The sequence below is a fragment of the Miniopterus schreibersii genome (genome assembly GCF_964146895.1).
Source record: "Miniopterus schreibersii genome assembly, chromosome: 1".
Taxonomy (NCBI): Eukaryota; Metazoa; Chordata; class Mammalia; order Chiroptera; family Miniopteridae; genus Miniopterus; species Miniopterus schreibersii.
Window position 1 is genome coordinate 146,333,117 of NC_138101.1, and position 27,755 is coordinate 146,360,871.

Here is a 27,755-nt window from a genome sequence, read left to right on the forward strand (position 1 = left end):
GTCCCTCCCTCCCCCATCCGGAGACTGGCTGTTCCAGTTAAAGCCATAGTCCCCCACTCCCCCCTCACTCCATAAGCCTACCTGCCTTTTCTTGCCTCTCATTTCTGGCTTCAGAACTACGGTGATAGCTGAGAGCTTAACTCAAACCCACTCCCTTCCCTGCAGCTGTACCTCGATGGACCATTTGGAGAGGGCCACCAGGAGTGGCATAAGTTTGAGGTGTCAGTACTGGTAGGAGGGGGCATTGGGGTCACCCCCTTTGCCTCCATCCTTAAAGACCTGGTCTTCAAGTCATCAGTCAGCTGCCAAGTGTTCTGCAAGAAGGTAAGCCCCCACTCCTCTGGCCAGCCCATGGCCCTTGCTCCCAATCACTGTGTCCATCTGTGCCTGTCTCTCCTGCCTCTGTTCTTGATCTCCCTAGTGTAGGAAAGGCCAAGCTGGCCTGGTCCTGGGGGTTGGGGTGGTCAATAGATCCCCAGATCCTAAAGGACAGAGTTAGTTTGTTGATACCCCCAGGCTCCTTCCTTCAGTTATGAAGCACCCCACATAGGGTTTGCTTCTGAGATCCCTCCAAGCAGGATTGGAGAGTGATGAAGAAACCCATTCCACCTTTCAGAGGAGGCTAGCACTTGAGGCAGTGTCAGGCTGGGAGAAGGAAGGGCACTCTTGGGGTAGGGCACAAGTGAAACTGGCTTTGCTCTCAAGAGGAAGAGGAGAGGAGGTGGCAGGCAGGGCTGATGGGCATGGCTGGTCCAGGAACACAGCGCAGGCCCTAAGGACCCCTCCATGCAAGGCTCCTTCACCCCAGCCTGCACCTGGTGGCAGGCCCCTGCTTGTCTCTTTAGGCCTGGCAGGTGAATCAGGAACACAGGAATGCAGCAGGCAGAGGCCCGGCCCGTATGCTGTCAGCATTCAGAGGGTGACAGACAGTTCCCTGCTCCTCTGTCCAAGCCAGCTCTGCTGCTGCTGCTTAATCCACACAGCCCTACTTCTCCCCATCAGAAGCTGGAGATGGGTCCCCCCAAGGAAGCTTCCATCCCCCTGGTCTCCTTTTGAGTCCATTCCCATCTCCGCCATGCAGCCAGCTGTGTCTTCCCTGAAGACGTTCTGTGACAAGCCCCTTAGTGGGACCCTCTCCTGGGCTTAGGTTGGTTGGGAGCCCAGCAGCCATTAGAGAGAGTGACAGGACAGGCTCAGCGTGAAAAAGCTGCTTCCCACCTGATCAGACCTTCAGATGCCCTACACTGTCACTCACTTGCACCTCTCCATGTCCTGTGGCCCCATCTCCCCCATCTCCCCAGGGTGTCTGGGGAGAGGCACAAGCTGGCCAGAAGAGTTCTATTGGTGTGTCAATCCCTGGGATATAGGGAACCTGAGCTGAGCTGGGTCCTGAGCTCCAGCCCTCTCCCCAGATCTACTTCATCTGGGTGACACGGACCCAGCGGCAGTTCGAGTGGCTGGCTGACATCATCCGGGAGGTGGAGGAGAATGACCACCAGGACCTGGTGTCCGTGCACATCTACATCACCCAGCTGGCTGAGAAGTTCGACCTCAGGACCACCATGCTGGTACGCCAGGGCTGGCCAAGCAGGGTGGGTAGGTCACCACCTGGGCTAGGAGTCGACCCTGGCTCTGGCTGGCTCTGACCTTCCTCCTCCATTTGTTTCTCCACCAGTACATCTGCGAGCGTCACTTCCAGAAGGTGCTGAACCGGAGTCTGTTCACAGGCCTGCGCTCTGTCACCCACTTTGGTCGCCCCCCCTTCGAGCCCTTCTTTAACTCCCTGCAGGAGGTTCACCCACAGGTCAGTCCCCATCCCGTATCTAGGTTCTCTTCAGTTTATTATCTGGGGTTTGAGCAAAGCTCCCAAACCTGCTCCATCAGGGAAGAAACTGACTGCTTATGAGAACTCATCATCCCATGAGGTTGGTGGGGTAATAAAATGGGAAGAAGGGGGGGTCACCCTGAGGGGCTAATGGGGGAGGCAGGTGACAGGAACTTGCCACCTTCTGAAGCCATGATGCCTTGTTCAGAAGGAATAGCTCAGTGATTGAGCTAGTAGTCACCATAAACTCAGAGCTACCCTTACCACTAATAGTGAGCTAGTGAGCCTGGCCTCACCCTGGCCACTGAGCTAATATTCACCATCAACTCTGGGCAAGGCACTGCTCTCATAAACACTGGATTAGTCTGTCATGAGACACTAAGCTATCCCTCAACTTGAAACTGATTAACCCAGCCGCTATCAGAAACACTGATCTTGCTTGCACTTGAAGCTGGCAAATGCCTTGGAAGGGGTAGAGGCGGGACCCACAGAGGGCAGGTCTCTCAAAATTGAGTTAGATTTTAAAACACTGAGCTGGCCTCAGTGCATGGTAGAAGCAAACTTTCATCAGCAGCATGGAATGAGTCCTCATCAAGGACTCTTCCTGGCTTTAACATGGACACTGAGCTACCCTTCACTTCTTCCTCCCCCAACAGGTCCGGAAGATTGGGGTGTTTAGTTGTGGCCCTCCCGGCATGACAAAGAATGTAGAAAAGGCCTGTCAGCTCATCAACAGGCAGGACCGGACTCATTTCTCCCACCATTACGAGAACTTCTAGGCCTCCTGCCCAGAAGCCCCACCCACTGCCCTGCTGAGCAGAGGTTTGGGTCACACCTCACCTCACCTCTGTATTTCCTATTTCTGGCTCCCTCAGCCTTCTCACCATTCCCACCTCCTCCTTGGTCCAGGTGACTACGGTCAGTCACCCCATATGGGTTCAGGGACCCCCAGGCTCATAATGTTTCAGCCTGGAGAAGTGGGAGGTGCTGTCTGAGGACTAGAGGTTGGGAGTTATTATTATAGCTCAGCAAAGTGACATCACTTCTTCCAAACTAAGGAAAAATTCAAAATTTTTAAAATTTTGCTGACAAGTAGTGTGTGTGTGTGTGTGTGTGTGTGTGTGTGTATGTGTAGGGGGCTGTGAGTCCAAAGATGAAGTGGGTGCATAGATACTGGAATCTTAGAGCTCCTCCCCCAAATCCTCCCTCTCCAACGGGCTCCCCAGTGTCAAAAGGGCTGGCAAATGCCTTGAAGAGGGTAGAGGCTGGACCCACAGAGAGAAATTTATAGGAACCCCCTCAGTATCCACTCTAACAGCACGATTGATCTTAAACAGGTACTGTAGTCAGAACCTGGCCCAATATCTCTCTACATAGTGCTCTCCAGCCCTTCTCTTGTTCTATAGTCTTTTTTACAAATAAACCACTTTTCTGCCCTCTGGGTTTCTTCTTTTTTAAAATTTTTTTTTATTGATTTTTAGAGAGAGAGGAAGGGAGAGGGAGAGAAACATTAATGAGAAACATCACTGGGCTGCCTCCTGCACAGCCCCGGCTGGGGATCTAGCCCACAACCCGGGGCATGTGCCCTAATCAAGAATCAAACCAGTCACCTCTTGGATCATGAGTCGATGCTCAACCGCTGAGCCACACCAGCCAGACCCTCTGGGTTTCTTTATTCTGCCCCAGGATGGGGTAGGTACTGGCAGAAGCAGCCACCCAGCCAGCCAGCTAACTTATGCTGATGCAGACATTTTCTGAGTTTGCTGGTATCCACTGAATAAAGGAACCTGCCCAGGTCAAGTGACCCAGCTAGAGACCCCTTTCCTGGCTCAGGGGCACCCTTCCTGACAGAGGGCCTCTCAGCGGCCAGTGTGAGACTTCTGACGCCTGATCAGGAAGGGGGGAGAGAGAAGGTGTGAGGGGTTCTGGAGAAGGTGGGATGGGCACAAGGGGGTGGGGTGGGGGCTGAGACACAGAAGGAGCCCACGGGGAGGCAGAGTAGGCCTGGCCTGCTCCAGGACCTCAGTTACTCCCAGCTCTTCTCTGAGCCGGATGAGCACATCACTTAACCTTTCCGGAACTGTTTTTGCATCTGCAAAATGACTGAATGCCCGCCAAGTCTACTTAAAGACAGGGCAATCCTCTATGAGGGAATTTTCTGAAGCAGTGCCCAATTTCAAGTGATTCTTTCGACGGTCCCCATAGAATTCTTACATTTGTCAGATCACATATCCTGGATTTTGATAAATTAACCACTGGACTAGAAAACCCCAAATCCCATGATTCACATCACGCTTGGGAGTTGCAGATTTAGGTTCTGGAGGAGGCCCTCACACTGCCCTCCCAAGGAAGCCACCCCAGGGGGGGTGTTCACACCGTTGGGGAGTTTCCATTCAGCTCGCCCGCGGGAGCAGGAGGGCGGGCCTGGATGGCTTGACAGCAGCTCCGCCTGGCGGCCCAGCGGGTACTCCCGGGGGCTGGGCCCATGGGGCTCGGCGGGTTGCAGCCCGCGCGCGTGCGGGGGCGCCTCCAGCGGGCGTGGTGCCGCGCCCCGGGGCCCAAGGTTAGGGGCGGGGCCGACAGGGGGCGCTCGCGGACGCCCCTGACAGCTTCGGCCGCGAGCCGCAGGTCCCTGGGTCCGAACCATCCTTCAGGGAATGGAGGCGGCGGCAGGGCCCCACTTCCCCTGGCAAGGGAACGCGGCAGCTGCGCCAGCTTCCCCGGCTCGGCGGGCGGGCGCGCGGCTTCCGCGTGGCAGGGCCGCCCGCTCCCCGCCTGGGCGCCGCCTCTTTGTCTCCCCGCGGCTCCCTCCTCCCAGACAAATGGCCGTAGGCAGGAAATTGGACGCGCTCCTGGGGAGCCGCGCGCGTCGGCGAGGCGCGGAGGGGGCGCCGCGAGGCCGGCCGGGGCGGGGGCCCTGGGGGATGTTTTGACATCTCGTCAAAGGAGGGAACTTGATGCTTCGAAAGCGCTTTTCACAGCCGGCCTGTGTCTGCTCCAGAGCTGATTTATAAACAGACCCGTGCTCGCGTCGCCGCTCCCCACCCCGCCAGCCCGGGTGCGGCGCTGAAGGCAGGGACGCGGCGGTGCCTGGCAGCACTGGGTTTATTTATTGCCTCTGGCCGGGAGCCGGGTCGGCCCGGGACCGCACAAGTTCCCCCGGCCCCAGTGCCATCTCCACCCTAGGGGCGTGCGCTCCTCAAGCCCCACACCGTACTCTGGACTGAGCCCGGCTGGTGGTTTGGGGAGGGAGGCAAAGAGATGGCCAGGGCGCCCCGCGGGCCCCCGTCCCGCTGCACCTCATACTGACCCAGGGGGTGGAGGGTGGAGAGGAAGGGGGTTCCCTCCTCTGCCCCAAAGGCCGAAAGGGTCTGGAGCTGCCCATCGTAAACTCCTCAGGAGGCCTGCGGTTCTGAAGACCTCTTCCTCCAGGGGCTATCCTTTCTCAGGGATTCCTCTCTCCTCAGCCCCAGACCACCCCTTTCTCCAAGGCCGCAGTAGCCTTCCCCTTTAGAATAAGTTAAGGAATCTCCAGCTTCCACTCTATCCCAGGGAGAGGGGAAGAAAGGCTTGGGAGATCATGTCCTGGGGAAGTACTACAGCCCTCAGCCAGGGCCCAGGCCCAGGCCCAGGCCCAGGGCTGGGTGCAGATGGGTCACAGTGCCCAAGCCTCACATCTACAGAGTCCGGATGGCCACAGGGTAGAGCAGGGACATGTGCTCAGCCCCCTTAATGGGCAGCTTGCGGCTGGCGTAGTGGTGCACGATTTCAGGGACGCTGCTGAACGGCGGGCTGTTCTGGCCCAGCACATACTTGTGTTCCTTGGTCCGAGACAGCTTCATGTGCATGAAGCCCTGACTGCTCCTGGGAAGAGGAGAGGAGACCCTGGTGAGTGGGGGCCCTGTCCAATCTCCCTCCCCTCCCCCAACCCTGCAGCAAATGTCTTGTTCCAAACCATTAGAGAGTGGAGGTGACTAGGGGAGATGGAGGTCAGTCCAGAAAGCAGAGAGGGGTGTGTGTGTGTGTGTGTGTGTGTGTGTGTGTGTGCGCGCGCGCGTAGGTAGCAATAGGTATTGGCTGTGGTGAGGGCACTGGGTGTGCCAAGAATGTGTGTGTAGTGAATATACAGGGTGTGTTCTAGTGGAAACTGGAGGGATCAACACCTCCCACCCCCACCCCAAACCCTGGTATCTAGGCACTCCTGCCTTCCACCCTATGTGGCCAGGACCAGTTTACCCTCCCCCTCTCTGAGCTGTGGAGGACACCCGTGAGACTCCTGATCACTCCCGTGGAGACACAGACACCCTTGGCAGGACAGTGGTGGACAGATGTGAGAACCAAGAGAATCTTGGTTGGGGCTCTCTCTTGCAGATACTAGGGGAGGGGGTGAGCTGCTTCCCAAATCTGGGAATAGTGAGCCACCTTGTTCTGGGGACATCCCTTCACCCTCCTGCTAACTGGGCCTTGGGCTAAGCCCCCAGCTCATCCATCCAGCCCTTCAGCCTGGGCTGATGTCATGGGTGAGGCTGCAGCTCCATGCCCTCCCTCGGAGAGGATATGCTCCACTAACTGCCTCTCCCATCTCCCTGCCACAATCCAGGAAATCAGCATTAGTGCCTGGCCCTGCCCACAAGGCAAGGACCCTGCTACTAAGAACTCTCTCCATCTCCCAGATGTCTGGGCACCCTCAGCCTTAGAGAGAGTGTGGAGGTGGGGCCCCAGTAAGAACAACGTATGTCCAAACTACCACAGGTGTGGCTGGCTAGGCTCCAGGTCTGAAGCTCACTCACAGGCAAGTGGTCAGTACTGCTTGGGGGAGCCCTGCTGGTCAGAGCCTACCTGGGAACAAGGACAGGGCTCAGAAGCAGGTGTGGGAGGTAGGACTCATGGTGAGGCCCCCACTCTTGAAGAGGTGAAGCTGACAAACCTCCTCACTTGCTTCCCCTGCCTGGGTACAAAGAAGTCTCAGGACCCATGTCACTAGGCTCACCAGTCAAAAGCGGGGAGAGTGGGGTGACTGAAGAGAGGAAAGGGAAAGGAAGAAAACACAGGCCCTTAACTCCATCCTTCCCTCCCCTCCCTTCCCCAGGGTACAGTGCTCTAATGCCTGCTGAAGGCCCCAGTCCAGGGTGTGTGTGTCAGGGTGTTGGGCCATCCTTCATCTGTAGGTCTGAGATAACTGCTGAGGTTGACAGTGACCACACGGGCCCTGGGGAAAGGAGCCAAGTGCCTCAGGAAAATGTATAGCCACTGGGGACTGTAGAGAGGGGAGACAGTAAGTGATTTCCTCCCCTGTCTGCCCTATACCTAGGCCCAGGCCCAAGGCTGTGGGCAGCAGCGTGGACCCTGCCTTACCTCACCCTCTTGCAGTTTGCGGATGGCCTCCTTCCCACAGTCCACTAGGGAAAATCACCTCTCCTAAAACCTGTATATTATATCTTCTCCCTGAGGGGCAGATCTGGCCAAAATGGGCAACAAGTAGCCAGAGACCGGAGCTGGAAGCTGAGAGCTCAGCCTCCATCTGGATAACTGACCTCCTGGGACAGTCCTAAGGGTCCATTAGGACACAGCAGAACCCCTGCCAGACCCTCAGGGAGCAGGGGTGGGACTAGCTGGGCCGCAGGGCCAGGTCTGGCTTGACTTTTGGAGGAAGCTGTTTAATTACCAATGAAAGCCCTTCCATTACGGAGAGAAGAGAAACCATAATTGTATTTCAGAGAAGCCATTTATATGCAAACGAGACTCTGGCAGACAGCTGCTGGCGGGGCAAGATCAGCCAGGGCTGGAGCCCAGCATCCAAGCCTGCCTCCCCCTTTACGCCCCAGGCTAGGGCAGGGCTGTGTTCTGCTGTGCTCTGCTCAGGGAGCCAGACCCCTGCAGTCTCCCCTTGCCTCGGACTGTTTCAGACTTGAGGGGAGGAGCTGTGCAATGGAACACTGTGATTATTAGTCAGACTGAGATGGGTTCAAATGCTGCTCTTGGAACTTTATTAGCTGGTGGCCTTGAGCAAGTCACATACCTCTTTGAATCTATTTTTGTTTATAAAGAGATTGATCTTGCAGCAGGATGGCAGTTGATTTAGAGATGCTACTTGGCAATAGTAGATTTTTGAGTCTTAACTAATTTTTAAAGCAATACACATTCCTGAAGTTATGTAAATCACATTTTTGACAAAAGAATTTTTCCCAAATACTCCTTTGATTTTATGATAATTTGCAGACTACCATGGTATGAGAGCTGAAAGAAACCTAAGAGGTAACCATCAACACATTTTGCAAGCGGAGAAACCAAGGCTCAGATAGGTTAAGGTTGCCTAGGGTCACATAGCTAGTTTTATTAAAACCAAGAATAAAACTCAGGTTCTGACTATAGTCTGGCCTTTTTTTTCTCATTAACTTTTAGTGAAGCTGAATAATTCTCTTAAAATGTATCTGCTTAGTAGTCCTAAATTTCCATATATTGGACTTGTTTGAAGTAGAGGTATATCTGTACTCTAATGCCCCAGAAAATGTGATAGGAAGTGGAATAGATGCCCCTGTAGTGACAGGGGGATGTGAATGGACACACCACTCTGACAAGCGGCCATGTGGGGTGCACGCTCTGCCAGGTTGGACTCCTCGGTGCCAAGGAGAGGACGTGGCATCCTGCCAGGACAACATGGGAGGCCAATACTGGCCTGTGTATCTTTGCTCCCACGGAAAAAGGCTGATGGAAGGGAGGGTCCTGCCTCCCCCACCTCTTCCAGGATCTTTAAGGCTCAGCAGCAACCAGACTCCTGCCCACTTCTTCACAGTGAACGAGAAAAGCTTTTTGTCCACTGCCCTGCCTTCCTCCCAGGTCCCAGCTTCCATCTCACCCTGTAGATCCTTTCAGGCAAAGTCCCTATCTTCTTGCCTATGCCTCTAGAACATCTCAGACTTCTGTTAATAATGATAATGGTGATAATTTATTGAGCACTTAGAGCCAAGCTAAGTGCTTCCCATACATTATTTCATTTAATCCTTCCCTATAAGGTAGATATTATCACTCCCAGACTTTGTAAGTAAGGAAACTGAGCCTAGAGAGGTTAAAGGGACCCAAGGCCACAAAGCCAGTAAGTGACAGAAGCCTTTTGAACTGGACACTAGCTCAACTATTTCCCCCCAAAAAACTCTGAGCTGCTTGAGAGCAGGGGCTGAGCTCATACCTCTCCAGCTCCTTAAGGCCTGGCCCAGAGTCGGCAAATGTTCATGGTGGATGGGGTTCTCCCAGCTTGGCTGGGCATGGGGGAATATTAAAGTCTCCTCTTGTCCTGGTGGTTGTCCTCCCACTGATTATCCTTGGTGCCATCCTGACAGGCTAATTCTGCCTAGACCTGCCAGCCAGCCCACGCCACTCACTTAAGGGACAGGGAGAAGTCATTCTTGCTGGTCTCACTGTTGCGCACCAGGTAGCTGGCCTCTTTGCACAGCCGGAGCAGGTTCTCGGCATCTGTTCGACTGATGGCCCCATGGTACCAGCTGCGGATGAGAGAGAGGAAAGGGGGCATCTCTGCCGGGTCCCTAGCTGACCAGGCCCACCCATTCTGGGTGTCCCCTGCAGGCAAGCCAGCGCTAGGAAGGGAAGGGAGGGGAAAGAGTCCCCAGTTGGACACAGACACTCACACCTGGTTTTCCAAAGGCAGTGCTGGGTCTGTCCACTCCCCCAGGGGGCTGCTGGGCTCCATGCTTAGGGGCTTGGCTGACTTGGGGTTCCCTGCTGAGAGTCGGGGAGGTAGTCGCCCCTTCTCCTCCAGGCCGGGCGACAGGCAGCTCTTCTCGGATCCTTCAAATTGGGCTGTGGGGAACATACCAGTCACAGACACTGAGGACCCCAGAAGTAGAGCCCTATAGAATAGCCAGTGGCCCACCCCTATGTCCTGCCAAAAGGGGTCAGAGCCATGTTCTGGAAGGGCTGGACATGCTCATGCACCTGACTGGCTCTAGGGATGGGATTCTGGGTCCAACCCCCAGGAGGGGGCAGGGGTACACGTGAGGGTGGGGCTCAGCCGTCCTGTGCCACACAGGGCCTCCCAGGCCCCACACTGTTTGAGAGGGGAGAGAGCAACAAGAGAAACCACTTAAGCTTCTCCCTCTGGAGCAGCTGACTGCCTTCCCCTATTCCATTCTCCTCAGGGTGGCTTCAGAGCTGATAATATTGTTTCTTTCTCCTCCTCAGAGTTCATTACTGTTCTCCAAATCACCCTGCCAAGCCATTCTGTAGAAATGACTTATCGATCTGAGAACAATTATCTGATTCCCCTTGGTGCCATCCTGACAGGCTAATCCTGCCCAAAGCCGCCAGCCAGTCCGCCCCTCCCCCGCCCCAAGGTCACAGCCCACAGGCTCCCCTCCCCACCCCCACAGAAGCCCAGTGGAGGTGGCTGTACCCTTCCAGACCATGGCAGACCTGACTGCTGAAGCCAGCGGGCCACACGGGCATAGGCACACATGCACAGGTGACAAAGACCCTCCGTCATCCTGTATGTATAAAATACCCACTCGCACTCAGGCACAAATGTACAAACAGATGCTCAGGTCTGTGTGCACATGCAGAGATGCACACACACACCCTTGGCTGCCAATTCTGGGTAAACTGAATGTAGATGAATTGTTTAGAGCCTTCTTTCTCCCATTTGGACTATTTTTCTCTCCTTGCAGCACTTTCAAGCCCTTCTCATCTTTCAGACACCAAATGCAAGGATCATATTCTTTCCTTTACTCTCAGGAGTTAGACACTTCCTGTGCTAGCTAGTATCACCCCCACTGCAGGAGTTATTTGCACTGCTGAAGATCCGGTCAGGCACAGCTCTACCCAAGGTGAATTTAGAATAGTGGATTTCTGTGTCATGGTGGGGAAAATATTTGGAAGGGATTTTCCCCTTAGGAGATACCTTCCCCATACCTTTGTGTGTGTGTGTGTGTGTGTGTGTGTACACTCTGTCCCCTCCTTCTTCCTCCAGGAAGAAGGGGATTCTTCCTGGATTCTTCAAACCATGCCCCACCTCTTAGCTCCTCCAACCTAAGCCCACAGGGCCGGAGGGATGAGAGGACACATCACCCTGGCCAGAAGCCCCGACAGGACCCACCGCTGCCATCCTCCAGGCTGGGCTCGGGGAGGGGTGAGGCTGGACCGGAGATGTCCCTGTCCCCGTCGGGCAGGGAGGGGCTGCTGTCCAGCTGTCCCACCGGTGGAGGCCAAGGAAGGTCTTTGATGACCTTAATGTCAACTGGAGCCAGTAGCAGCAGGGAGAAGAGAGACAGACAGTGACAGGGACAGAGACAGAGAGAGGCAGAGGTTGAGACACCAAAACCCAGAGCCAGGACACAGGACAGCCTAGAAAGGAGAAGGGTCAGAATAGAGGCAGGGGCGACTTCTGGATGGGGAACAGGACTCTCAGAGGGCTGGGTGGAGCCACACTGACCACACTGGGCTGGCCTGGTCAAAGGGTGGGAGGCCCAGGTGGCAAACCGCAGGACATAGGGGCTTGCTCTGCCAGCCCTGTGGATCCCCTTCATTTGACCCCTCACAGGCCTCCAGGGACCAGAGGGACCAGGAATGGAGGAAAAGAGAGAGAAGGAGCTGCCCATACCTCCCAGCACCACACCCAGGTTCCCTCAGCCTCCTAGCACCCCAAACTGGCCTCCTTTCCACCTTTTCCCACAGCCTAACAGAGAGAGCCCAGCTTCAGGCCACCAGGAATACTCAGATGTGGGGGCAGATGTTTTAGTGAAATTTGCCCCCACACCCTAAATCCCAAGCCTTGACAAATTAGAAGACTGATGCCACTGGTGGCTCCAGGGCTGCTAACAAGGTTTCCTAATGACGAGCATAGATTTTCCCATTAAGCAATCCAAACAGTATTGATTCTCCAGGGAGGCTTCTGGAGATAAACGGCCCATCCTCAATGGTGCTCGCTTTACAGGAAACAAATTAGAAACCTGTGGTTTCTCAGTCTGGCTGCCGGGGTGGGGAGGGCAGAGCCAAGAGCTGGGCCCAGCTCCAGGGTGAGACTCTTGCCCAAGGAGGAGTGAGGGGGACATGGGAATGGGAACGAAGTCTAATGGCATTAAAGTCCTTTTTGTTCTCACTGAATCAAGGAACCAGGAGTTAAAGCTGGGTTTATACTCCAGGCTCTCATGCTCAACAGCCCCCCCCCAACCCCACCCCACTCAAATGACCAACACACACCTCTCCATGTCGGGTTCCAGGCCTGGGATGGCTTCTGGGGTGCTCGGTACGAAAACCTATCCTCGATCAGCAAAGGGGATTTCTTATAGTGTCCCTCCCCACTGGTTCCTGCTTCCCTGAAGTCCCTCTGAGAGTAGGCACCCCTTGTCTGGCAAGGCTTACTGCCAGGAGACATAGCCCTCTAATTTGGGGCTGGTATCTCTTAACAGTTATACAGGCAGCTGTTTTCATTGTCTGGAGTGTTAAATGCCTTCTTTTGTTAAGGGTAAGTATTTAACATATGCCACAAGTTTTAGAATTTTGTTTGGAACTTCTTTATTTTTAAATATACCCAGCCCCCCAAAAGATGGAAGCAGACCAAGCCTCTTGGCCTCTGAGAGGTGGTGGTTCGGGGAGATGACTTCACCCTTCTCTTGTGCCCATTCCCTGACCCTGCACACAGTGCTGCGTCCACAGGGCCAACTCATAGCTCCATGGTGCGGACTCAACCATGCTTCCCTCCTGTACCTCCCCGGTCCCAGGGCTCCACTCCTTCCATTCCCGAGCCCGGACAGCTACTGAGAGGCCCCAGCAGACATGCCCTCTCCATCCAGGACTCACCAGCAAAGGCTTTAGAAATCCGCTCTTTCTTCCACTCCCAGGGCTGGTCATACTCCTCAGGGGGCCTCTCGTCATCCTCAGGCAAGCGGGACTCCCGGGGCCAGGGGGCCCCCTCACCCTCGGGGGTGGCCCCCTCCTCCTCTGGCTCATAGGGCGTGTCGTACAGAGGCAGGGGCTGAGCTGCAGTCTCCTTGGAACCCCGGATCTCTGCCGGAGAAAGGTAGGAGGGAGGTGTGAGAGAGCCCTGGCTGCCTGGCTCAGCCCCTCCAGCAGTACTCCCCAGCAACCGAGACAGACCTCCTTCAGAGATGCTGCTGGCTCTGGGGCATATATCCAGGGTCCCACTCCCTCAAAACATCTCTGGGGTTCCAAAAGCATGGGACCCAACAGAAGCAGGGACAGAGAGGTGCCAGAGTGAAAGACAGAAGAAAGATCCTGCAATGGCCAGCAAGGGCTGGGGAGCTGAGCTTACACATTTAGGAAACCAAGGCAGGGTCCTTTCCTAGTCTATCTCCTTGCTGTCCAACTCCATTTATTTCCTTGTGTCCTAAGTAATACCATTTCACAATCTAAAAAAATCCTTCTTTGTTGTTCAGATACTGCTGACCACCCCGTCCTTGAAAATGTCCCCTTCATGGACTGTCTTCCTCTTTGATCACCCTGTTTGGTCTCTTTTCCTGGATCCTCTTTTGGTCTCTGTTTCTCACGGCAACATCTTACTCATTTCTCCCAGCCCTCACTCCTTGAACTACTTGCCCAGTCTCATGGAACCCTTTGCATCTGTATGTTTCCAGCGGCCATAAAGATGTTTCAGTTTGATGTTTCAAACTCACCACTTTCCTCAAAAGTTCTTCTAGTCTACTCTGCGGTTCTCTTTTGGGGATGTCTGACCCCAGTGAAACGCTCATAAAAACTATGGAGCTCCCCAGAAAAATGTGCAAATTTTCGCATCAATACCAGGGTACTCATGGACCTCCTCGGGGCCACACCCCTCTGATCCAAATATGGTAGCCACCCTCTCACTTTCTCCATTTCTTCCCACTACACTGCTCTCCTTGGTCCTGGTCCTCCTTCATTCTGAGTCCCATGTGTTCACTGCAAATGCCTGATGAGTCTCACCCTCATCTCTCCACATCTAGATTACTGCTAGGGCAAATCTCCATTCTTCAGGCTCTTGTTTTATGGGCTCCAGGGAATAACACTCCTGACTGCTCTCTGCCTCCTCACCCACCTTGCCCAAGGAGGGAGAGCAGCTTATCTGATCTGTCTTCTTGCAGAGAGAGAACATTCTGGTTCTTTCTCCTCCTGCCCTGTGCAGGGGCCTACAGCTGTGCTACGTTGCTCGAGCCTGAGTGGGCAAGTTTAATTCTGTGGTGAAGCACTAAGAAACCCATTATGATGACATAGTTAAGGAATGTTCTCCAATCACCTTTATCAGTAATAAAACTGACATTGTTATCTCCATCTTTCTGTTTCCTTGATCTTATTTCTCAATTATTTCCAAACTCCAGAGGGGAAAAAAAGGGTGTTAATTATTGGTTCTGTAAAGCCTTAGTAATTTCCACAATAGCCTACTAACTCATCTTTCTGATGCCCAGTTCTTCAAGTCTGTTCTGTACACCAAAGCCTCTGTAATCCTCCTAAAATGCCTTATTTGTCCTGTTCCTTTCTTGCTCAAGAATCCATAATGGCTCCCCTTCCCCTTTTGGAGCAAGTCCAAATGCCTCATTCCAGCCTTCAAGGCCCTTCACTGACCCTCTTGGCCTCTCTCACCTTGCCTCTCCTGTATGCCCAGCACTAAGATTACTTGCCCCTGAACAAATCTTCCTTTCATCCTGCCTTGGGACCTTGGCGTAGACTGACTCACTGTCCTCCTCTCTGATCGCCCCCATTTGATCTTTACCTGGATCTTTTCTTGGTCTCTGTTCCCCAGGACCAGGTCTTACTCATTTCTTCCTGCCCTCACTCCTTGAACTACTTGCCCCGTATCATGGGCATTGCATCAGCATTTATAGCCATGCGCTTCCAACTGCTGTAAAGAAATTTCACTTTGACATCACATTGTTTCAAATTCACCACCTTCCCTAAAGGTAAGGGAAGCACTAAGGGGACCAATGACTCTGAGCCCTCACCACTATCCGACTATGCCAAATGCTTCCATCTGTCTGACCTTTGGTTGTATGACCTTCTCTACCGCCTCAGGTCTCCAGCACCACAAATCACAGCTCCTTCTCCAAAGTGACTATCTTGAAAGCAGTGGTCACCTTCCCTGAAGACCCAGCAAAGGCATTCTCCATATTTTTTAGAGACCAAGGAATCAGTTCTTAGACTTCTGGGTCCCAGAGCTTGTTTTGCAGATACCCAAGCCTCAGGGAACAACCTCCTTTCCCCAACCCTCTCCCTTACTCTATCACTCACCAGCCATCATCTTTTGGGCCTCATAGGGCTCCATGTAGCCATCATTTTCCGGGACCTTTTCTGGGGCTCCTGAAGCTCCTACTGGGCCGTCACCAGTCTCCTGGACATCGAACGGGTCTGCATAGTCTTCTAGGATTGCCAACTGTGGGAAGAGAGCAGGCTTCAGACATCTGAGAGACAGCTCTGCTTCTCCCAAGATGCTCTATCCATGGGAGCAAGAGTCCTGGAAGGCTGTCTTAGACCTGGAGCCCCAGGTCCCCAAGGGCAGGCTCTGAGCTTAGTTGGAGACAAACTCTGGCTCTTCCTTTGTAGGGGTCTTCCACTAGGCTGCCAAAGAGTGGAACTTTCTTTTCTGCTAATTTTATGCCTCTGGGCCATCCCCTGGGCTAAATGACCAGGATGAATCTCTAGGTCTTAAGGCCTGTCTCAACCAGGGTCCAGGCAGGGTGAGAGCTCACACCAGCTGGTTCAACAGAGGGAATTAATTTAGAGAACTGGTTACAAAGGTGTTGGAAGAGTTCAAAGAGTGGGCAGGGCACAGCAGGCAACTTGGAGTTAGCTTGGTCCACACCTACTGGTGTGTTACCAGATGCTGAACAAATATTATTTGCTGACCATCAGGAACAGAAAGACTGAGTACTCACTTATGCCACAGTTTTGCTGGTTTAACATCCATCCTAGCATCATGTGGGTATTATTAGCCCCTTCTTAAGGAAATGAAGGCTCAGAGCAGGTAGGGAACAGCATGCCCAAGACCATTCCGTGTAAGTGGCAGAACCAGGATTGGAACCTGTGCCCTTTGTACAAAATCATGCTGCCAACCTGCCACCTGTGGGCATCTTTGCTGTCCCAGGAGAAAGAAAACCTTAGGACAGCCATGAGGAAAGCCACGATTTGGGCTCTGCTGAAATCCCCTGGGTTCCCGGAGGACAGAAACAGGAAAGGCCTGGCCTTCGCCCTCCACATCCCACGCTTTCTCCCACACAAGTGGCTCATGGCCACCCCTCTGTCCCTGTTCCCAGTCCAGGCAGAGGGAACCACACGCCACACACCCTGCAGAGGAGTTCAAGGTGCTCAGGGTGGGGCACAGCAGAGGACAATAGAGCCTTTCTCCAAGCTGGGCCCAGGCTGGGGGCGGGGGGCAGGGAGGGAAGGACTGGCTGAGGCAGAGACAGAGCCCAGCCCACCCAGCCCCTTGGGAGAGCACTGCACTAACAAGAGGTGGCTCTGGGGCCAGCCCCACAGGGAGGGACCCCTCCTGCCTCTCCCCCATTCTTGGTCTAGCTTTTGGTCTTGGGCCAAGATCCCACAGATCAGGACTATGGGAGCCAGTTGAGCAGGGAGGCTGTAGGGGTGACCTCCCTGTCTTGGGTTAGAGGATCTGGGACACCTAGCAAGGCAGAGATGGAAAAAGGAACCTTCCCACCTCGGGGACCCCTTCTTCATGTTCCTTGGACTGCTGCAAGCCCCTCTAAGGGTCTCTACAGCACATTCCAAAGGCTCCTACCATGCCATCCTTCAATTCTTCAGCTCCAACCTTATTCCACTTTGTTCCAGTCAAGCTGCTCAGCAACTTTCCTGCCTCAGACCTCTGCCTGCTTCCGAGAAGATCACCATCTCAGATCTTCCTAACCCACCACCAGATCGCCCATGAGCCTGGAGCTCTTTGTCATTTCTGTTTCTCCAGCTCCAATAAGCACCTGGCTCACAGTAAGTACTAGAGAAATGTTTCTACTAGATCACCACCTATCTTCCTCGGAGTCCACCACTCCTCATACTCTATCATCCAAAAGTAAAGAAAAGAAATCCATTCACCCCTCCCACCTAGGCTGCTTCCTCCCAGGCCACCTGGCACTCCCCCCTGCCCCCCACAACTGGCCCTACCCACTTGACCAGGGGGCTCTGGAGCCAGCCTGTTGGGTACCCAGCCCAATTGGCACCCAGCCTCACACTCACACATGGCAGCTACTCAACAGTAACTGAATCAACAGACATGCTATCCTTAAACCTTGCAATGGCTCTCAAGTGGCTACAAGAAAAAGTCCATAGTTAAAGAGATTTAAAGATTCCATTTTCCTCTTTGGTTTCTCTTTACCCATCTCAGATCACATTGTTACCTGAAAGCTCTACATTCTCTTTCCCACCTCAAAAGCTTTCCCTATGCCTGGATCAGATTCTTTTCTTTCTTCAGAAAGCCCTTCCATTCTCCCCCCAGGTCAAGTTAGGTGCCTCATCAGGTCAGGAGCTGGGCTATCATCACATGTGCAGTAAATACTTGTTTTATTATCTGTCTTCCTACAGACTGTGAGCTTCCTGAGGGCAGGAATCATGTTTACTGCTGAATTCCCAGTGCCTGAAAGTGCTCAGTAAATATTTGTTAAATCAGTTCACATAAAACAGGAAGAATGGGCAAAGGAAGCACCTTTTCTTGTTCAGTCAGAAGAAGGAGGAAGCACGAATCTGGGTGGGGTGGGGATCAGACAGGGGGATTGAGACCCTGGAAGCTGCTCAGTGAGCAGAAGCACCTGGTCCAAGCACCAGCTGCCCCCCCAGCTCCACAGGACCCCTAGCCCTTCCCTCACCAAGCCTGGTCAGAGCTCATGCAGCACCCTTCCCACCAGAGTCCTGGGCCAGTGCCTAGAGCCACGACCCTTCCCAGACCAGCGTGGGCCTCCCTAGCGCCAGCCCTTGGTGCCTGTGGGCGCCCAGGTGGCATCACTGTGGGAAGCTCAATGGCTCCTCTGTTCCACTTCTGGCTCCACACCCTGTTCCAGGAAGCCTCAGCCCCCTGCCCTGGGCTGGGGTGCCCAGAGGAGCCACCCATGGGGCTGGGAGACGGCAGCAGCAGCAGAGATGCCTACTGGGAAGCCAGGCAGGACAGACACCTGCCCTGGGCACAGAGGACCCCTGTCATAGGCCCTGCCTGCTTTCCCAGGGGCTTCTAGGTCATGCAAGGAGATAAAACTGCTCAGTGGGGGGAAGCTGCCCCTGTAGACTTCTGACACCTTTGTCCTATCATGACTTGTTTTGTGGATGGGTCCTTTACTGGACTCTGATGTGCTCACTGTTATACACCATGTCCATCTCAGAGCCTGGCACACAGTGGGTGCTCAGTGCACATTTTCTGGAAGCTCAACAGGCCTCCTTCTCCCCAGACCCACAGACTCTCAGATCCCCATTCATCTGAACTCTGACGAACCAGCAGCAGCTGCAGGAGCAGGCTGTCAAGAGAATCAACATCAGGATGGAGATCAAAGCCTCTGGCTCAGGGCAGAAGGGGGAAACTCGGGGGGGGGGGGGGGGGGGGTGCAGGGAAGACTGATATTCAGGCAAGCCCTCTGATAGTCACAATGCTGTTTAAATGCTGACCATTTCCAAACCAGTAGGTAGGTAGCTGCTGCCCAGAGGGCCTCCGTGTCCCCATACTTCCTGCCAACCAGATCCCTTCCTTTCTATCATCCAGCAGGGTGCCTCCAGGAGCTGGCTCTGGTGCCTGTTCCAAATGGGCAGTGCCCCTCCCAGGGCAGCTGTCAGGCTTTGGCTCTCCTTCCGCCCGAGCCTCTCCTGAGGTGGCCCGCAGGCCCACCATCTGGTTGGACCTTCCACTCTGCAGCTGGGCCCTGCTATGAGTCCCTGACCTCCGCCCCCCATGGGGCTTGTGAATCCAGGGGTAGCAAGGGGGCAGAAGTCACAGGATTTGGCTCTGCAAGGTCCCCCAAATCTACCACTACTTTTCTCCATTTCTTTAGTTTACATTTAATGCCCTGCAGCCTCTGTTTTTTTATCTATAAAATGGGGACAGTATTAGTACCTATCTCATAGGCTTGGGAAAAGGATGTTGAATGTAGAAGTCCTTAGCCCGGAGGCTGGCCCAGGAGTCAGTGCTCAATAAATGTTAGCCTCGATGATAATCTCTTATATTCAGGCATTAAAGCCCCAGAGTTTAGGTACTTGTCCAGGGTTCACAGCTTGTAGCAGCAGAGACAAGACTGGGACCTAGGTCTCCTGGCTCTCAGTGCCGTTCCACAGATTTTCCAGAAAAATCAGGAAATGTAGCAACAAATACGTTAGCATGTTAAAGGCTCTGAGAAGTCCTGCAGCAAATAGAGTAGTCTAATTTTATTTAATTCAGCATTTGTCCAAAGTATTTAACTATGAAATCCTTTCAACTGAAAGTCTGTCAATTTGGGGAATGGTATACTATTTACCTTCCCTGAGATCGAACTTTTTGCATCCTCTGCTCCTGCTTATTGGAATGCCTGTCCCAATTTTATCTGCCAGGGAAACTCCTTCACGTGAAACAAATTTGTTATTATCCTTTCTAATTACAAAGCAATGCCGTGCTTATAAAACATTCAAACATCACAGACATGCAATCAATGCTGCCAATCTTTATAACGTGTGTCTGTGGCTACCTTGAGACTGGGTGGCAAGTGTTGGCCTTCATCATTCAGAAATTGGTGAACTCAGTCCAGAATGCACTCCTCATTCCTTCTCTTAGTCTCCTTCCCCTTGTTCACTGGCAAATGCTTAGTGCACACCTCTGTGCTGCAGGGCTCCTCTCCATAAGTGCAAGGGTCCCCTGGCACGGTGCTGGCAGCCAGTCTGGAGTCAGGCTGTCAACCTCGGTCCTACCAGGCAAGTGTGACCCAGCATTCCATGCTTCAGTCTCCCTGTATATAACCCGGGATAATAACTGAATTTCCTCATAAGGTTATGGTAAGGATCAACTGGCCTAGTCCGTGTCTGCTGCTTCAAAATGGAACCAGGCACACAGTAGGTGCTCAGTAAATGTCCACTATTATATTAAAGATGAAGAGATCAAATTCCTGGGTCCTCCAGGGGCTCACAGTAACAGACACAGAACAAGCTCCAAAAGACTGAAGCATCTTGAGGTGCCGTGAAGCTCCACATCTGGGACCCAGGCTCTGGAGGCACCACAGGCTCACTGCACATGGGGATGGGGCCTGGCCTCTGCTGTCACATAGTATCACACTGGTTCTGTGGTGAGGACAGCTGGAGAGGGCAGCAGGTACCCTCCAAACCCAAGCCCCAGCTAGCTGCTCTCATCCCACTCCTGGTCCACAGGGTCCCAGCTGTTCCTGACTCCCAATGGGCAGAGTGCCAGGACTGAGGTGTCACTGAGTCACTGGCCAAGCCAATAAGGAGAAGATGTCTTCTAGAGGGAGTGAGTGCTGCAGTGTGAGGAGGTGTTACTGGGTCGAGTGGACAGGCCTGCCATACTCTCCCACAGGCTTCAGACCTCAGCTCACCCTGAAGCACCAACAGCAGTGCAGACCGTCAGCTCAGGCCACAAAGGGTTAAGAGATCTAACCAGTCCACAAAGGTCCCTGATCTGGAAGCCTGTCTTCTCCTCCCTCTACTTCCACTGGAGGCCATGTGCAAGATAAACAGATCAGACCTCCAGACTCTGTGGAAGTCATAACAAGGAAAATTAGAGCGAACAAGCAAACTCAAAAAAGTCAAGGACCAGGTCTTCTGGGTGGTGAGTCCCTTTCAGCACCTAGGTGTCAGTTAATAATACATAAACACTCAATGAACAGTGGGTAAGGGAGGACTCCTACCTGCTCCCCGGTTAAACCCCAGGGCAGGCATGTCTTGTTTCATTCCAGACACCCAAATATCTCCTTCACTTTACTGTGATCTTCCTACCTATCTGTTCACTCATTCTGTATTTGGGCCTGGAGGATCCAAGTCCATGTGGATACCATCTATGAGGTACATCTATTTGTTTAAGTTCCTAATATTTTGGGCCCTGTGAACCCCTGTGAGAATCTGAGAGCTGTGAGATTTTTCCCAGAAAAATGCTCAAATATCTGCACGATTTCTGGAGGTTCTTGAGCGCCAGAAACGCCTCCATGAGCTAAGAATAAGAGGCCTAGTTTTGCTTCATACAGGGTGCCTATCTTATTGTTCCCATCACATCCATCTCTCTCTCTCTCTCTCTCTCTCTCACACACACACACACACACACACACACACACACACACACACACCTATATCTTGGCATGATGGAGGCAAAGGACACATTGTGCAGATGGTCACAGACAGCTCAAAGCTTCATCTAATCAGGGCCCCTTTTCCATACCCACCCCCCTTTCCTAGACCAGGTTTTTCCTGTAGAAGGTCTGAGAAAAGGGGGCAAAACAAGGAAAGGCCTAGCTCTCTAAACCCTCTGTCAGCCTGGCAGCCAGAAAGGGCCCAACACCATGAAGGAGCTTTTCCTACGGCCAGATGGTGAGTCTCTGCCTTCCCATCCCATGCAGGGGGAGGTTCCTGCTGCTCCCACACCTGTCCTGCCAGGCCTGCCCAGATGGCCACCCTTGTACCCCTGCCAACTGTAGCAGTGGGTCTCAGGGTGGGCCAACAGCCAGAGCCCTGCCTGGGGAGAAGGCTAATGGTCCTGAGCCCCCTGGGCCTCTCAGGGTTCTGTCTAAGTCCCCATTCTCTCCTACCCCATACTCAATGAATTCATTTCCCCTCAATCTCTCTGGCCCACCACAGAGGCATTTCCATCCATTTCATCAAACCTCACAACTCAGGCTCTCTCACAGGGTTCTGACCCACCCAGCATCAGTCACTGGGCTCCAGGAGGAGAGAAACTGGACAGCCCCAGGCACATCCTGGTCCTCAGTGCCCCCCTCAGCTCAGGAAGTGACCCAAAAGCAACAAGCCAAGAGGATCTGCAGGGCTGAGAGGAGGGAGAGCAGGGAGTAGGGATAAAGCAGCCACACAGAACAGAAAAACTGGCTCAGTTCTGCCGCAAGGGCCAGAGCCAGGGCTGCTCACCGTCCAGGGACAGCAACTCTGGGAGCTCCGCAGGTCATGTGCTGGCACTTGGATTTAGGGTAAAGGGTTCAGGTACCTTGTCTGGGCTGTTCCTAAGGGAAGACTCTAGGGTCCTTCGAACACTGCTCCCAAAGGGGTGGAGCTGCTCTCTCTGAATGGTGGGAGGCTCCAGGTCAGGGCACATGGAGACAGCATCCCTGCCCCTGGGCCACACTGGATGGCATCCTGGGTTCTTCTCATCACACCCAGTAAAGAAGCTACAGATTGTGTGGCTCCCGGGAGATCCTGTTGGATTTCATTCCTGTCCCTGTAGCTGACAAAGGAGTCAGACACCTCTTGGGCCCCAAAGTCTGAATAGCCCACAGATCACAGAGCTGGCCCAGGGTGAGGCATGGATGTCCTCAGTGAGAGGAGGCTGTAGGTCTCTGCATGATTATATGGGCACAGTCCCCTCATTGTGGGGTCTTTGTGGCAAAATGTACAAGAGGAGTCTCTGACCCTTGGCTCACCCTGGCAATGGACAGACAAATTTATGCACCCTTCTTTATGCCAAAAATTGTGTCAATCACTTGAAAGACACAGACATGAGGAGAACACGGTCCTTGTCCTGGAGGAGCCCACAGCTTGGTGGGCAGGCTGTTAAGCCATTGTAAGAGGCAGAGGTCCAGGAACAGCTCAGGCCCAGGTGCCAGTGGGTTGTGGACAGCGGGGAGGAGACTAACTGGTCAATAGTAAGAACAAGGCCCAGTGCTCCCCATGCCTTACTGCCACCACCACCATCACATCGCCCAACAGTGGGGGACAATTAGGAAAAAGAGAAGACTAAGGACATGTGAAGAAAGCACAGCCCCCTTCTGCAGGCTAAGAATCCTAACCCAGGATGGGCAGCCATGCCCCATGGCAGGGACTAGGGGGGGAAATAATTCACATTCCTGAGGCTTCTGCTCTGACCCTGACACATCTCTCTCATCCAGGAAATCAGGCAGGACGGTGCCCTCTCCGCTGAAAGCCTCAACCCTGGAGCCAGTGGATTCTAACAGCAACTGTTCTCTGACGAGGAGAGGGGAATAAGCCACGGAGCTGAGATTCCAGGGGCAAGTGAAGAGGGACAACAGAGCCTGAGGCGGCCCAGTCAGTCATAGAATTTAGGGCTAGAGCGACCTGGGGACGGCTTTCAGCTGTCAAGGAGCGATAGGTCAAACTGAGGTTGGGGAGGGGGGTGGCTTCTCCACCGGGGCCCCTGAGACACAACGGGTGTTCTCCGGAACAGTGAATGCCCAGCTCTCCTCTCTATCCCAAGCTTGCAGACTCATGAAAGGTTCTAGACACCCTCAGAATAGACCCAGGGAAGGGGCGGCCAAGAGAAGAGGAGTGGTCTCTGCTAAGCCCCTTCTGGGCAACAGGTTCTGAGCACTGACGGTCCCTACACCTGGGGGGACAAGGGAAGGAGGGCAGTAGTAGAGCCCGAGGGGTCAGCATCCTTAGCACAGAGCTGCACACTGCCCTTTCTAGCTTCCCGAGAACAACAGTCCGCCCGGCTCCAGTCCGACTGGGTGAAGCAAAGGCCAGCTCTGGCCGTGTCCGCAGGGAGAAACCCAGCCTTCACTTTCTTCCTGGGGCTTCAGCACCTGCAAGGATGCTTGGGCTACCGGGGGAGGAGGAGTGGAGCTTCGTGCTGGCTCTGCCCTGGGGGGAGGGGTCAGAGATCAAAGGGCAGCGAGCGGCTGCTCCCAGTGGGCAGAAAGGCCATGGGGGGGGGGGGTGCGGGGGTGACTCCAATCCCGTTAGAAAAAAGCTGGCTGATGAGGCTCCAGGGGACTGAGATGAAGAGAGAAGCACCCCAGAGGGGGAGGGTCACCAAGTCCTGGGGCCATAACAGTGGACAGGGGCAGAGTTTGGGGCACACGTCCCGGATTAGTAGGTCGAGAATCCGAACAAAGGTAGATGAAGGCTCCCAGCCCCGGGGTCAGGGACTAAGATCGCGCAGACGGGAACCGCGACGCCGAGGGCCCGGCCCCGGCCCGGCCACCTTTGTCCCTCTCGAAAGCCCCAGACCACCAACCGCCTCCCGCCACCCCCGCCCGTCCCGGCACTCACCCTGTCGCCGCCGGCCGGGGGTCCAGGGATCCGCTCCTCGGGCGGCGGCGCCGGGGGGCCAGGGGTCTCGACCCGAATAAGGCGGTGCGGGGGCGAGCCGTGGCGCGGGGGCGGCGCGGGGCCGGGGACCACGGGGGTGGCTAGGGCAGCGGAGCCGGACGGCCCCCCGGAGTAGGGGTCTTCGAAGTCACGCTCCCTCTGCAGCCGGTAGGCGGCCAGGATGTCCGGGGGCGGCGCGGGGGGTGCGGCCGGGGAGGGTACGGGGGGCCGGTAGTCGGGCTCCGGGGGCGCCGGCTTGCCCCCACCTCCGCCGCCGCTCCCCCCACGGAAGCCCAGGTGCTCCCGGAGCCACTTGGCCACTCCGCCGCTGCCGCCCCCCCCCGGGCCGGCTCCCGCGCCCCCGGCGCCCCGGCGCGCCCCCCCCGGGCCGCCGCCCGCGCTGCCCTGCGCCCGCGGCCCCGGGCCGGAGCCCGCCGGAGGAGCTCCGCTCAGCAGCATGGGGCCGGCCCGACTGAGCCCGGGGCGCGCCGTGGTCTCGCGGGGGGCGGGGGCGGGAGGGGCGGAGCTCCGCCGGGCTGCGGGAGGGGGCGGGGCTCCTCGGTAACAAGGGAGGGGCGGGGTTCCGCTCCCTAACGGGGTCCACCTCCCCCCGCCCCGCGGAGCAGAGGGGCGCGGGCTTCCAGCCGTGTGGACTCACCCGAAGTGAAGCGGGCGACCCCAGGGCAGGGGGCGATGCCCCGGACTGAGGTTGAATCCTTCGCGGGTCGCCACGGTGCCCCTGTGGGGGCGCACCTGTCCCCCTTGCCCTGGCCGGCGCGCGCGCCACGCCAGGAGAGCCCTCGGGCACCTTCGGTTCCTCCCAAACGGTCCCCAAAGGCCCCCTAACTGGGAAATAATGTCCTCGGAGGAAAACCTGGGGAGGGCGAGAAAGGGGGCTGTTCCTAAGATGTGTCGGGAACGACCCCCTCCCGCGTGGAGCCCCACCTACCTCCTCCCATCCAACTGCTCGCACCGCACTTACTCGAACCCACGTTGCTTCCCAAGCCAGACAGACACTTCTCCCGTCACAGACAGTCAACTTCCTGGAGTACCCACTTCTCCCGTGTCGTTCCCACACAGCGAGCAGCCCCTGCACACATGCCTTTCACCCACGGGAGCGCCCGCGTGGAGCAGGCCCACCGAGCGCGCACCCACAAATCACTTTGTGTCACATCCCAGGTTTCATTGTCAATCAGATGAGTGACAGGCTAGAAACAGACAAGTCAATAAATCAAGTCTAGAAACAGTTCCACTGCTGTCTGTCACATACCTCTTATCTTGAGGCTCGGATGCTGGAGAGAGGGGCGTTTTTGTCTTAGAAGTAAAGCCAATTTCTCCCCAGAAATGTTGTAGCCCTGAAGCAGACGCCAGCATTTGCTTTTGGCTCTGCTGGGCAGGTAGAAGTTTCATCTCACCATCACCCTCTGGGCACTGCCTCAGTGACTCCCTCACTCTTAGGCTCATATCTGCCTTCTGAGGGAGCAAGGAACCGCCCGTGGTCCCAAAGGGAACGGGGTTCAAAGCTGGGAGTGTAGAGAATGATGGGATGGCAAAACTGAGAATCCCCTAGGATTCCCAGGGACTCAGGTCTCAAAATATTTGTTTCTGCTTTATGTGTATTCTAGTTAATGTTATAGGACAGTGCTTCTCAAACTTTAATGTGAACATGAGTCTCCCAGGGAACTTGTTCAATTGCAGTTTCTGATTCTGTAGGTGTAGCTGGGTAGGCTCCCAGCTGGGACAGATGCTGCTGGTTCCCCCACCACACTGATTAGCAGGGCTCTAGGAAATGCTGAAATATCTGATATTCTGACTGGCTTCATGAACTATAATAGGGGAAAAAAACATGTGCATATTGTAAAAATAGACCTGAGCTGGGTAGGATTTGGACAAGTGAAGCAAAGGAATGAAAGGTCATTCCAAGCTGGGAGGTCAGCATGAGCTGAGTGAAGGCATTGGGATGGGAAACAGAATGCCATAAAGAAGGGGAGGATTCATAGCAGGGAAGAGTAGGAAATGAAGTTAGATGAGGAGGGGGGAGGATATCATAAAGGTGGGGTTTAAATGATAATTAAAATGCTGTAATACTTAATCTTATTTTAAATTATCCCTTAAAGCAGTTTCCTCCCTCACCAGTGTGGAATCCTGGAAGCAGGCACTGTTGAGCGCCTCATGGGGTCAGGCAGCTTGCTAGGAACCAAGGATACAGAGGTGAGGCTGTCACAGCAAGAATCCTCTGAGACTTGGGGGGAATTGGCCAAATCCCAAGCCTTGCATGTTAAGTATGTTAAGCATGACACCGTAAAATCAGGTTTCTAAGGGGAACAGTGTTCCCATCATTTAGTGCAGAGCCTGTCATGTGGCAGGAGCTTAACAAATGTTGAAATGAATAAACATTTCTCTTGTTCTTATTTTATAGAGCTATAATTGTGGTATACACAATTTTATGTTCTTATTTTTTACTTAACACAGCATAATTTCCCTATTTTTGTTGTTTTATTTTCTTCCAACTCCTTTTTTGAAAAATTTCAAACCTACAGAAAAGCTCAAAGAAAGTACAGTGGAAATCTTGCATACCCTTCTCCCAGATTCGCTCTTTTTTAACATTTTGCCACATTTGCTCTATCCCTTCTTCTTTGTTGAAAAAAATTTTCAGTTTTAAAAAGATCACCACATAGGGGATGTTGTGTCACACTGGGAGGCCAATAGTGCACATTTGTCTCTTTATTGGTGGTGCTAGGCTTGATCACTTGATTAGAGTTCATCAGACCTTTCTATAAGTTAAAGTAAATTCTCGTGTGATTTCCTAAGACCTTTTAACTATTTGCTCCCAGTGGTTTTAGCTTCCATGATGACCTATGCTTGCATTTGTTACTACACTAGGGATTGCAAAATGGTGACTCTAATTCTGTTGTTTCTTCTGTGTTTATTATCTGGAATTCTTCCGTAAAGAGTTCTCTTCCTCTTCTTCTTTCTTTCTCTCTCTTCCCATGGTCTCGAAAATTCTTTTTAAAAAAATTCAATGTGATATAATCCATTACTATCAATATTCTTTTTGATGCTCAAATTGCCCCAAATTTGTCCAATAGGAGCCCTTTCAGAAGGCTTCTGTGCCCTTTTGACTTGGTCCTATCAATCTTTAAGCACTTATTTGTTTTTTTACACAAAATATTCCAGACTCAACTTGTACTTCCTCTGTTGAAGACCTGTAATCAGTCATTTCTTTAAGGGAATCTTACTCTTTTTAGTTGGAAATAATATTTAAAAGTTGACTTTATACTTTAAAAATGACCATTTAATATATCACCAAATGAACATAACTTAGTTTAGTTCAGCACTTTATTTGTTGAGCATTTATGCTATTTTCATTCTCTTCCCTTCTAAATAACTCTGTAACAAACATCTTTATGCAGATAACTTTTCCAAGTTTAGGATTATTTTCTTTGGCAATAATTCCCAAATTATTGGAGCAAAGAGTATACATTTTTTTTTCTGGCTCTTGATACATATTATTCAGTGGTTGTTATGGAAAGTTTTTAAAGTTAACAATGACTTCTAAGGGTCAAACCCAATGATTTCGTCTTATTCCTTTTTCTCGTTTGTAGCATCTGAGTTTGCTGACCTTCTCTGTGCTTGAAATCTTCTCTCAAACTTTTCTTAAAATGACACTGTTCTGGCTCTCCTTTCTCTCAGGCCACATCCTCTCTTACTCCCTTAACCTCCTAAATTTGTACATGTCCCAAGGCCTAGTCCTTAG

At 53.5% G+C, this 27,755-nt stretch overlaps 2 protein-coding genes across 5 annotated transcripts in view; one reads left to right on the forward strand and one right to left on the reverse strand.

The window, feature by feature from the left end:
- Positions 1 to 3,264, forward strand: part of DUOX1 (dual oxidase 1) — a gene marked incomplete at its 5' end in the record, with an annotated part of 30,425 nt that extends 27,161 nt beyond the window's left edge. Inside the window, 4 exons of the mRNA XM_081138391.1 lie at positions 166 to 324; positions 1,413 to 1,568; positions 1,676 to 1,804; positions 2,482 to 3,264. Of these exons, the coding sequence (XP_080994517.1) occupies positions 166 to 324; positions 1,413 to 1,568; positions 1,676 to 1,804; positions 2,482 to 2,604 (567 nt within the window). The 3' untranslated portion in view covers positions 2,605 to 3,264. The remainder of the gene's footprint in view (positions 1 to 165; positions 325 to 1,412; positions 1,569 to 1,675; positions 1,805 to 2,481) is intronic.
- A 1,649-nt stretch (positions 3,265 to 4,913) lies between these two features.
- SHF (Src homology 2 domain containing F) lies at positions 4,914 to 24,457 on the reverse strand (the record flags this gene model as incomplete). 4 transcript variants are annotated; one of them, XM_081138513.1, is made up of 7 exons in its annotated part: positions 4,914 to 5,689; positions 9,205 to 9,324; positions 9,469 to 9,640; positions 10,932 to 11,072; positions 12,635 to 12,841; positions 15,053 to 15,194; positions 23,960 to 24,457. In XM_081138513.1, the coding sequence occupies 7 exons, from the start codon at positions 24,455 to 24,457 to the stop codon at positions 5,503 to 5,505; spliced, it is 1,467 nt and encodes a 488-aa protein (XP_080994639.1). In that variant the 3' UTR covers positions 4,914 to 5,502. The 4 variants fall into 4 exon arrangements, with proteins under 4 accessions (XP_080994639.1, XP_080994636.1, XP_080994638.1 ...); XM_081138510.1 differs by lacking the exon at positions 10,932 to 11,072; XM_081138512.1 differs by lacking the exon at positions 10,932 to 11,072 and having other exon boundaries at positions 24,320 to 24,328.
- Between the last annotated feature and the right edge of the window lie 3,298 nt (positions 24,458 to 27,755).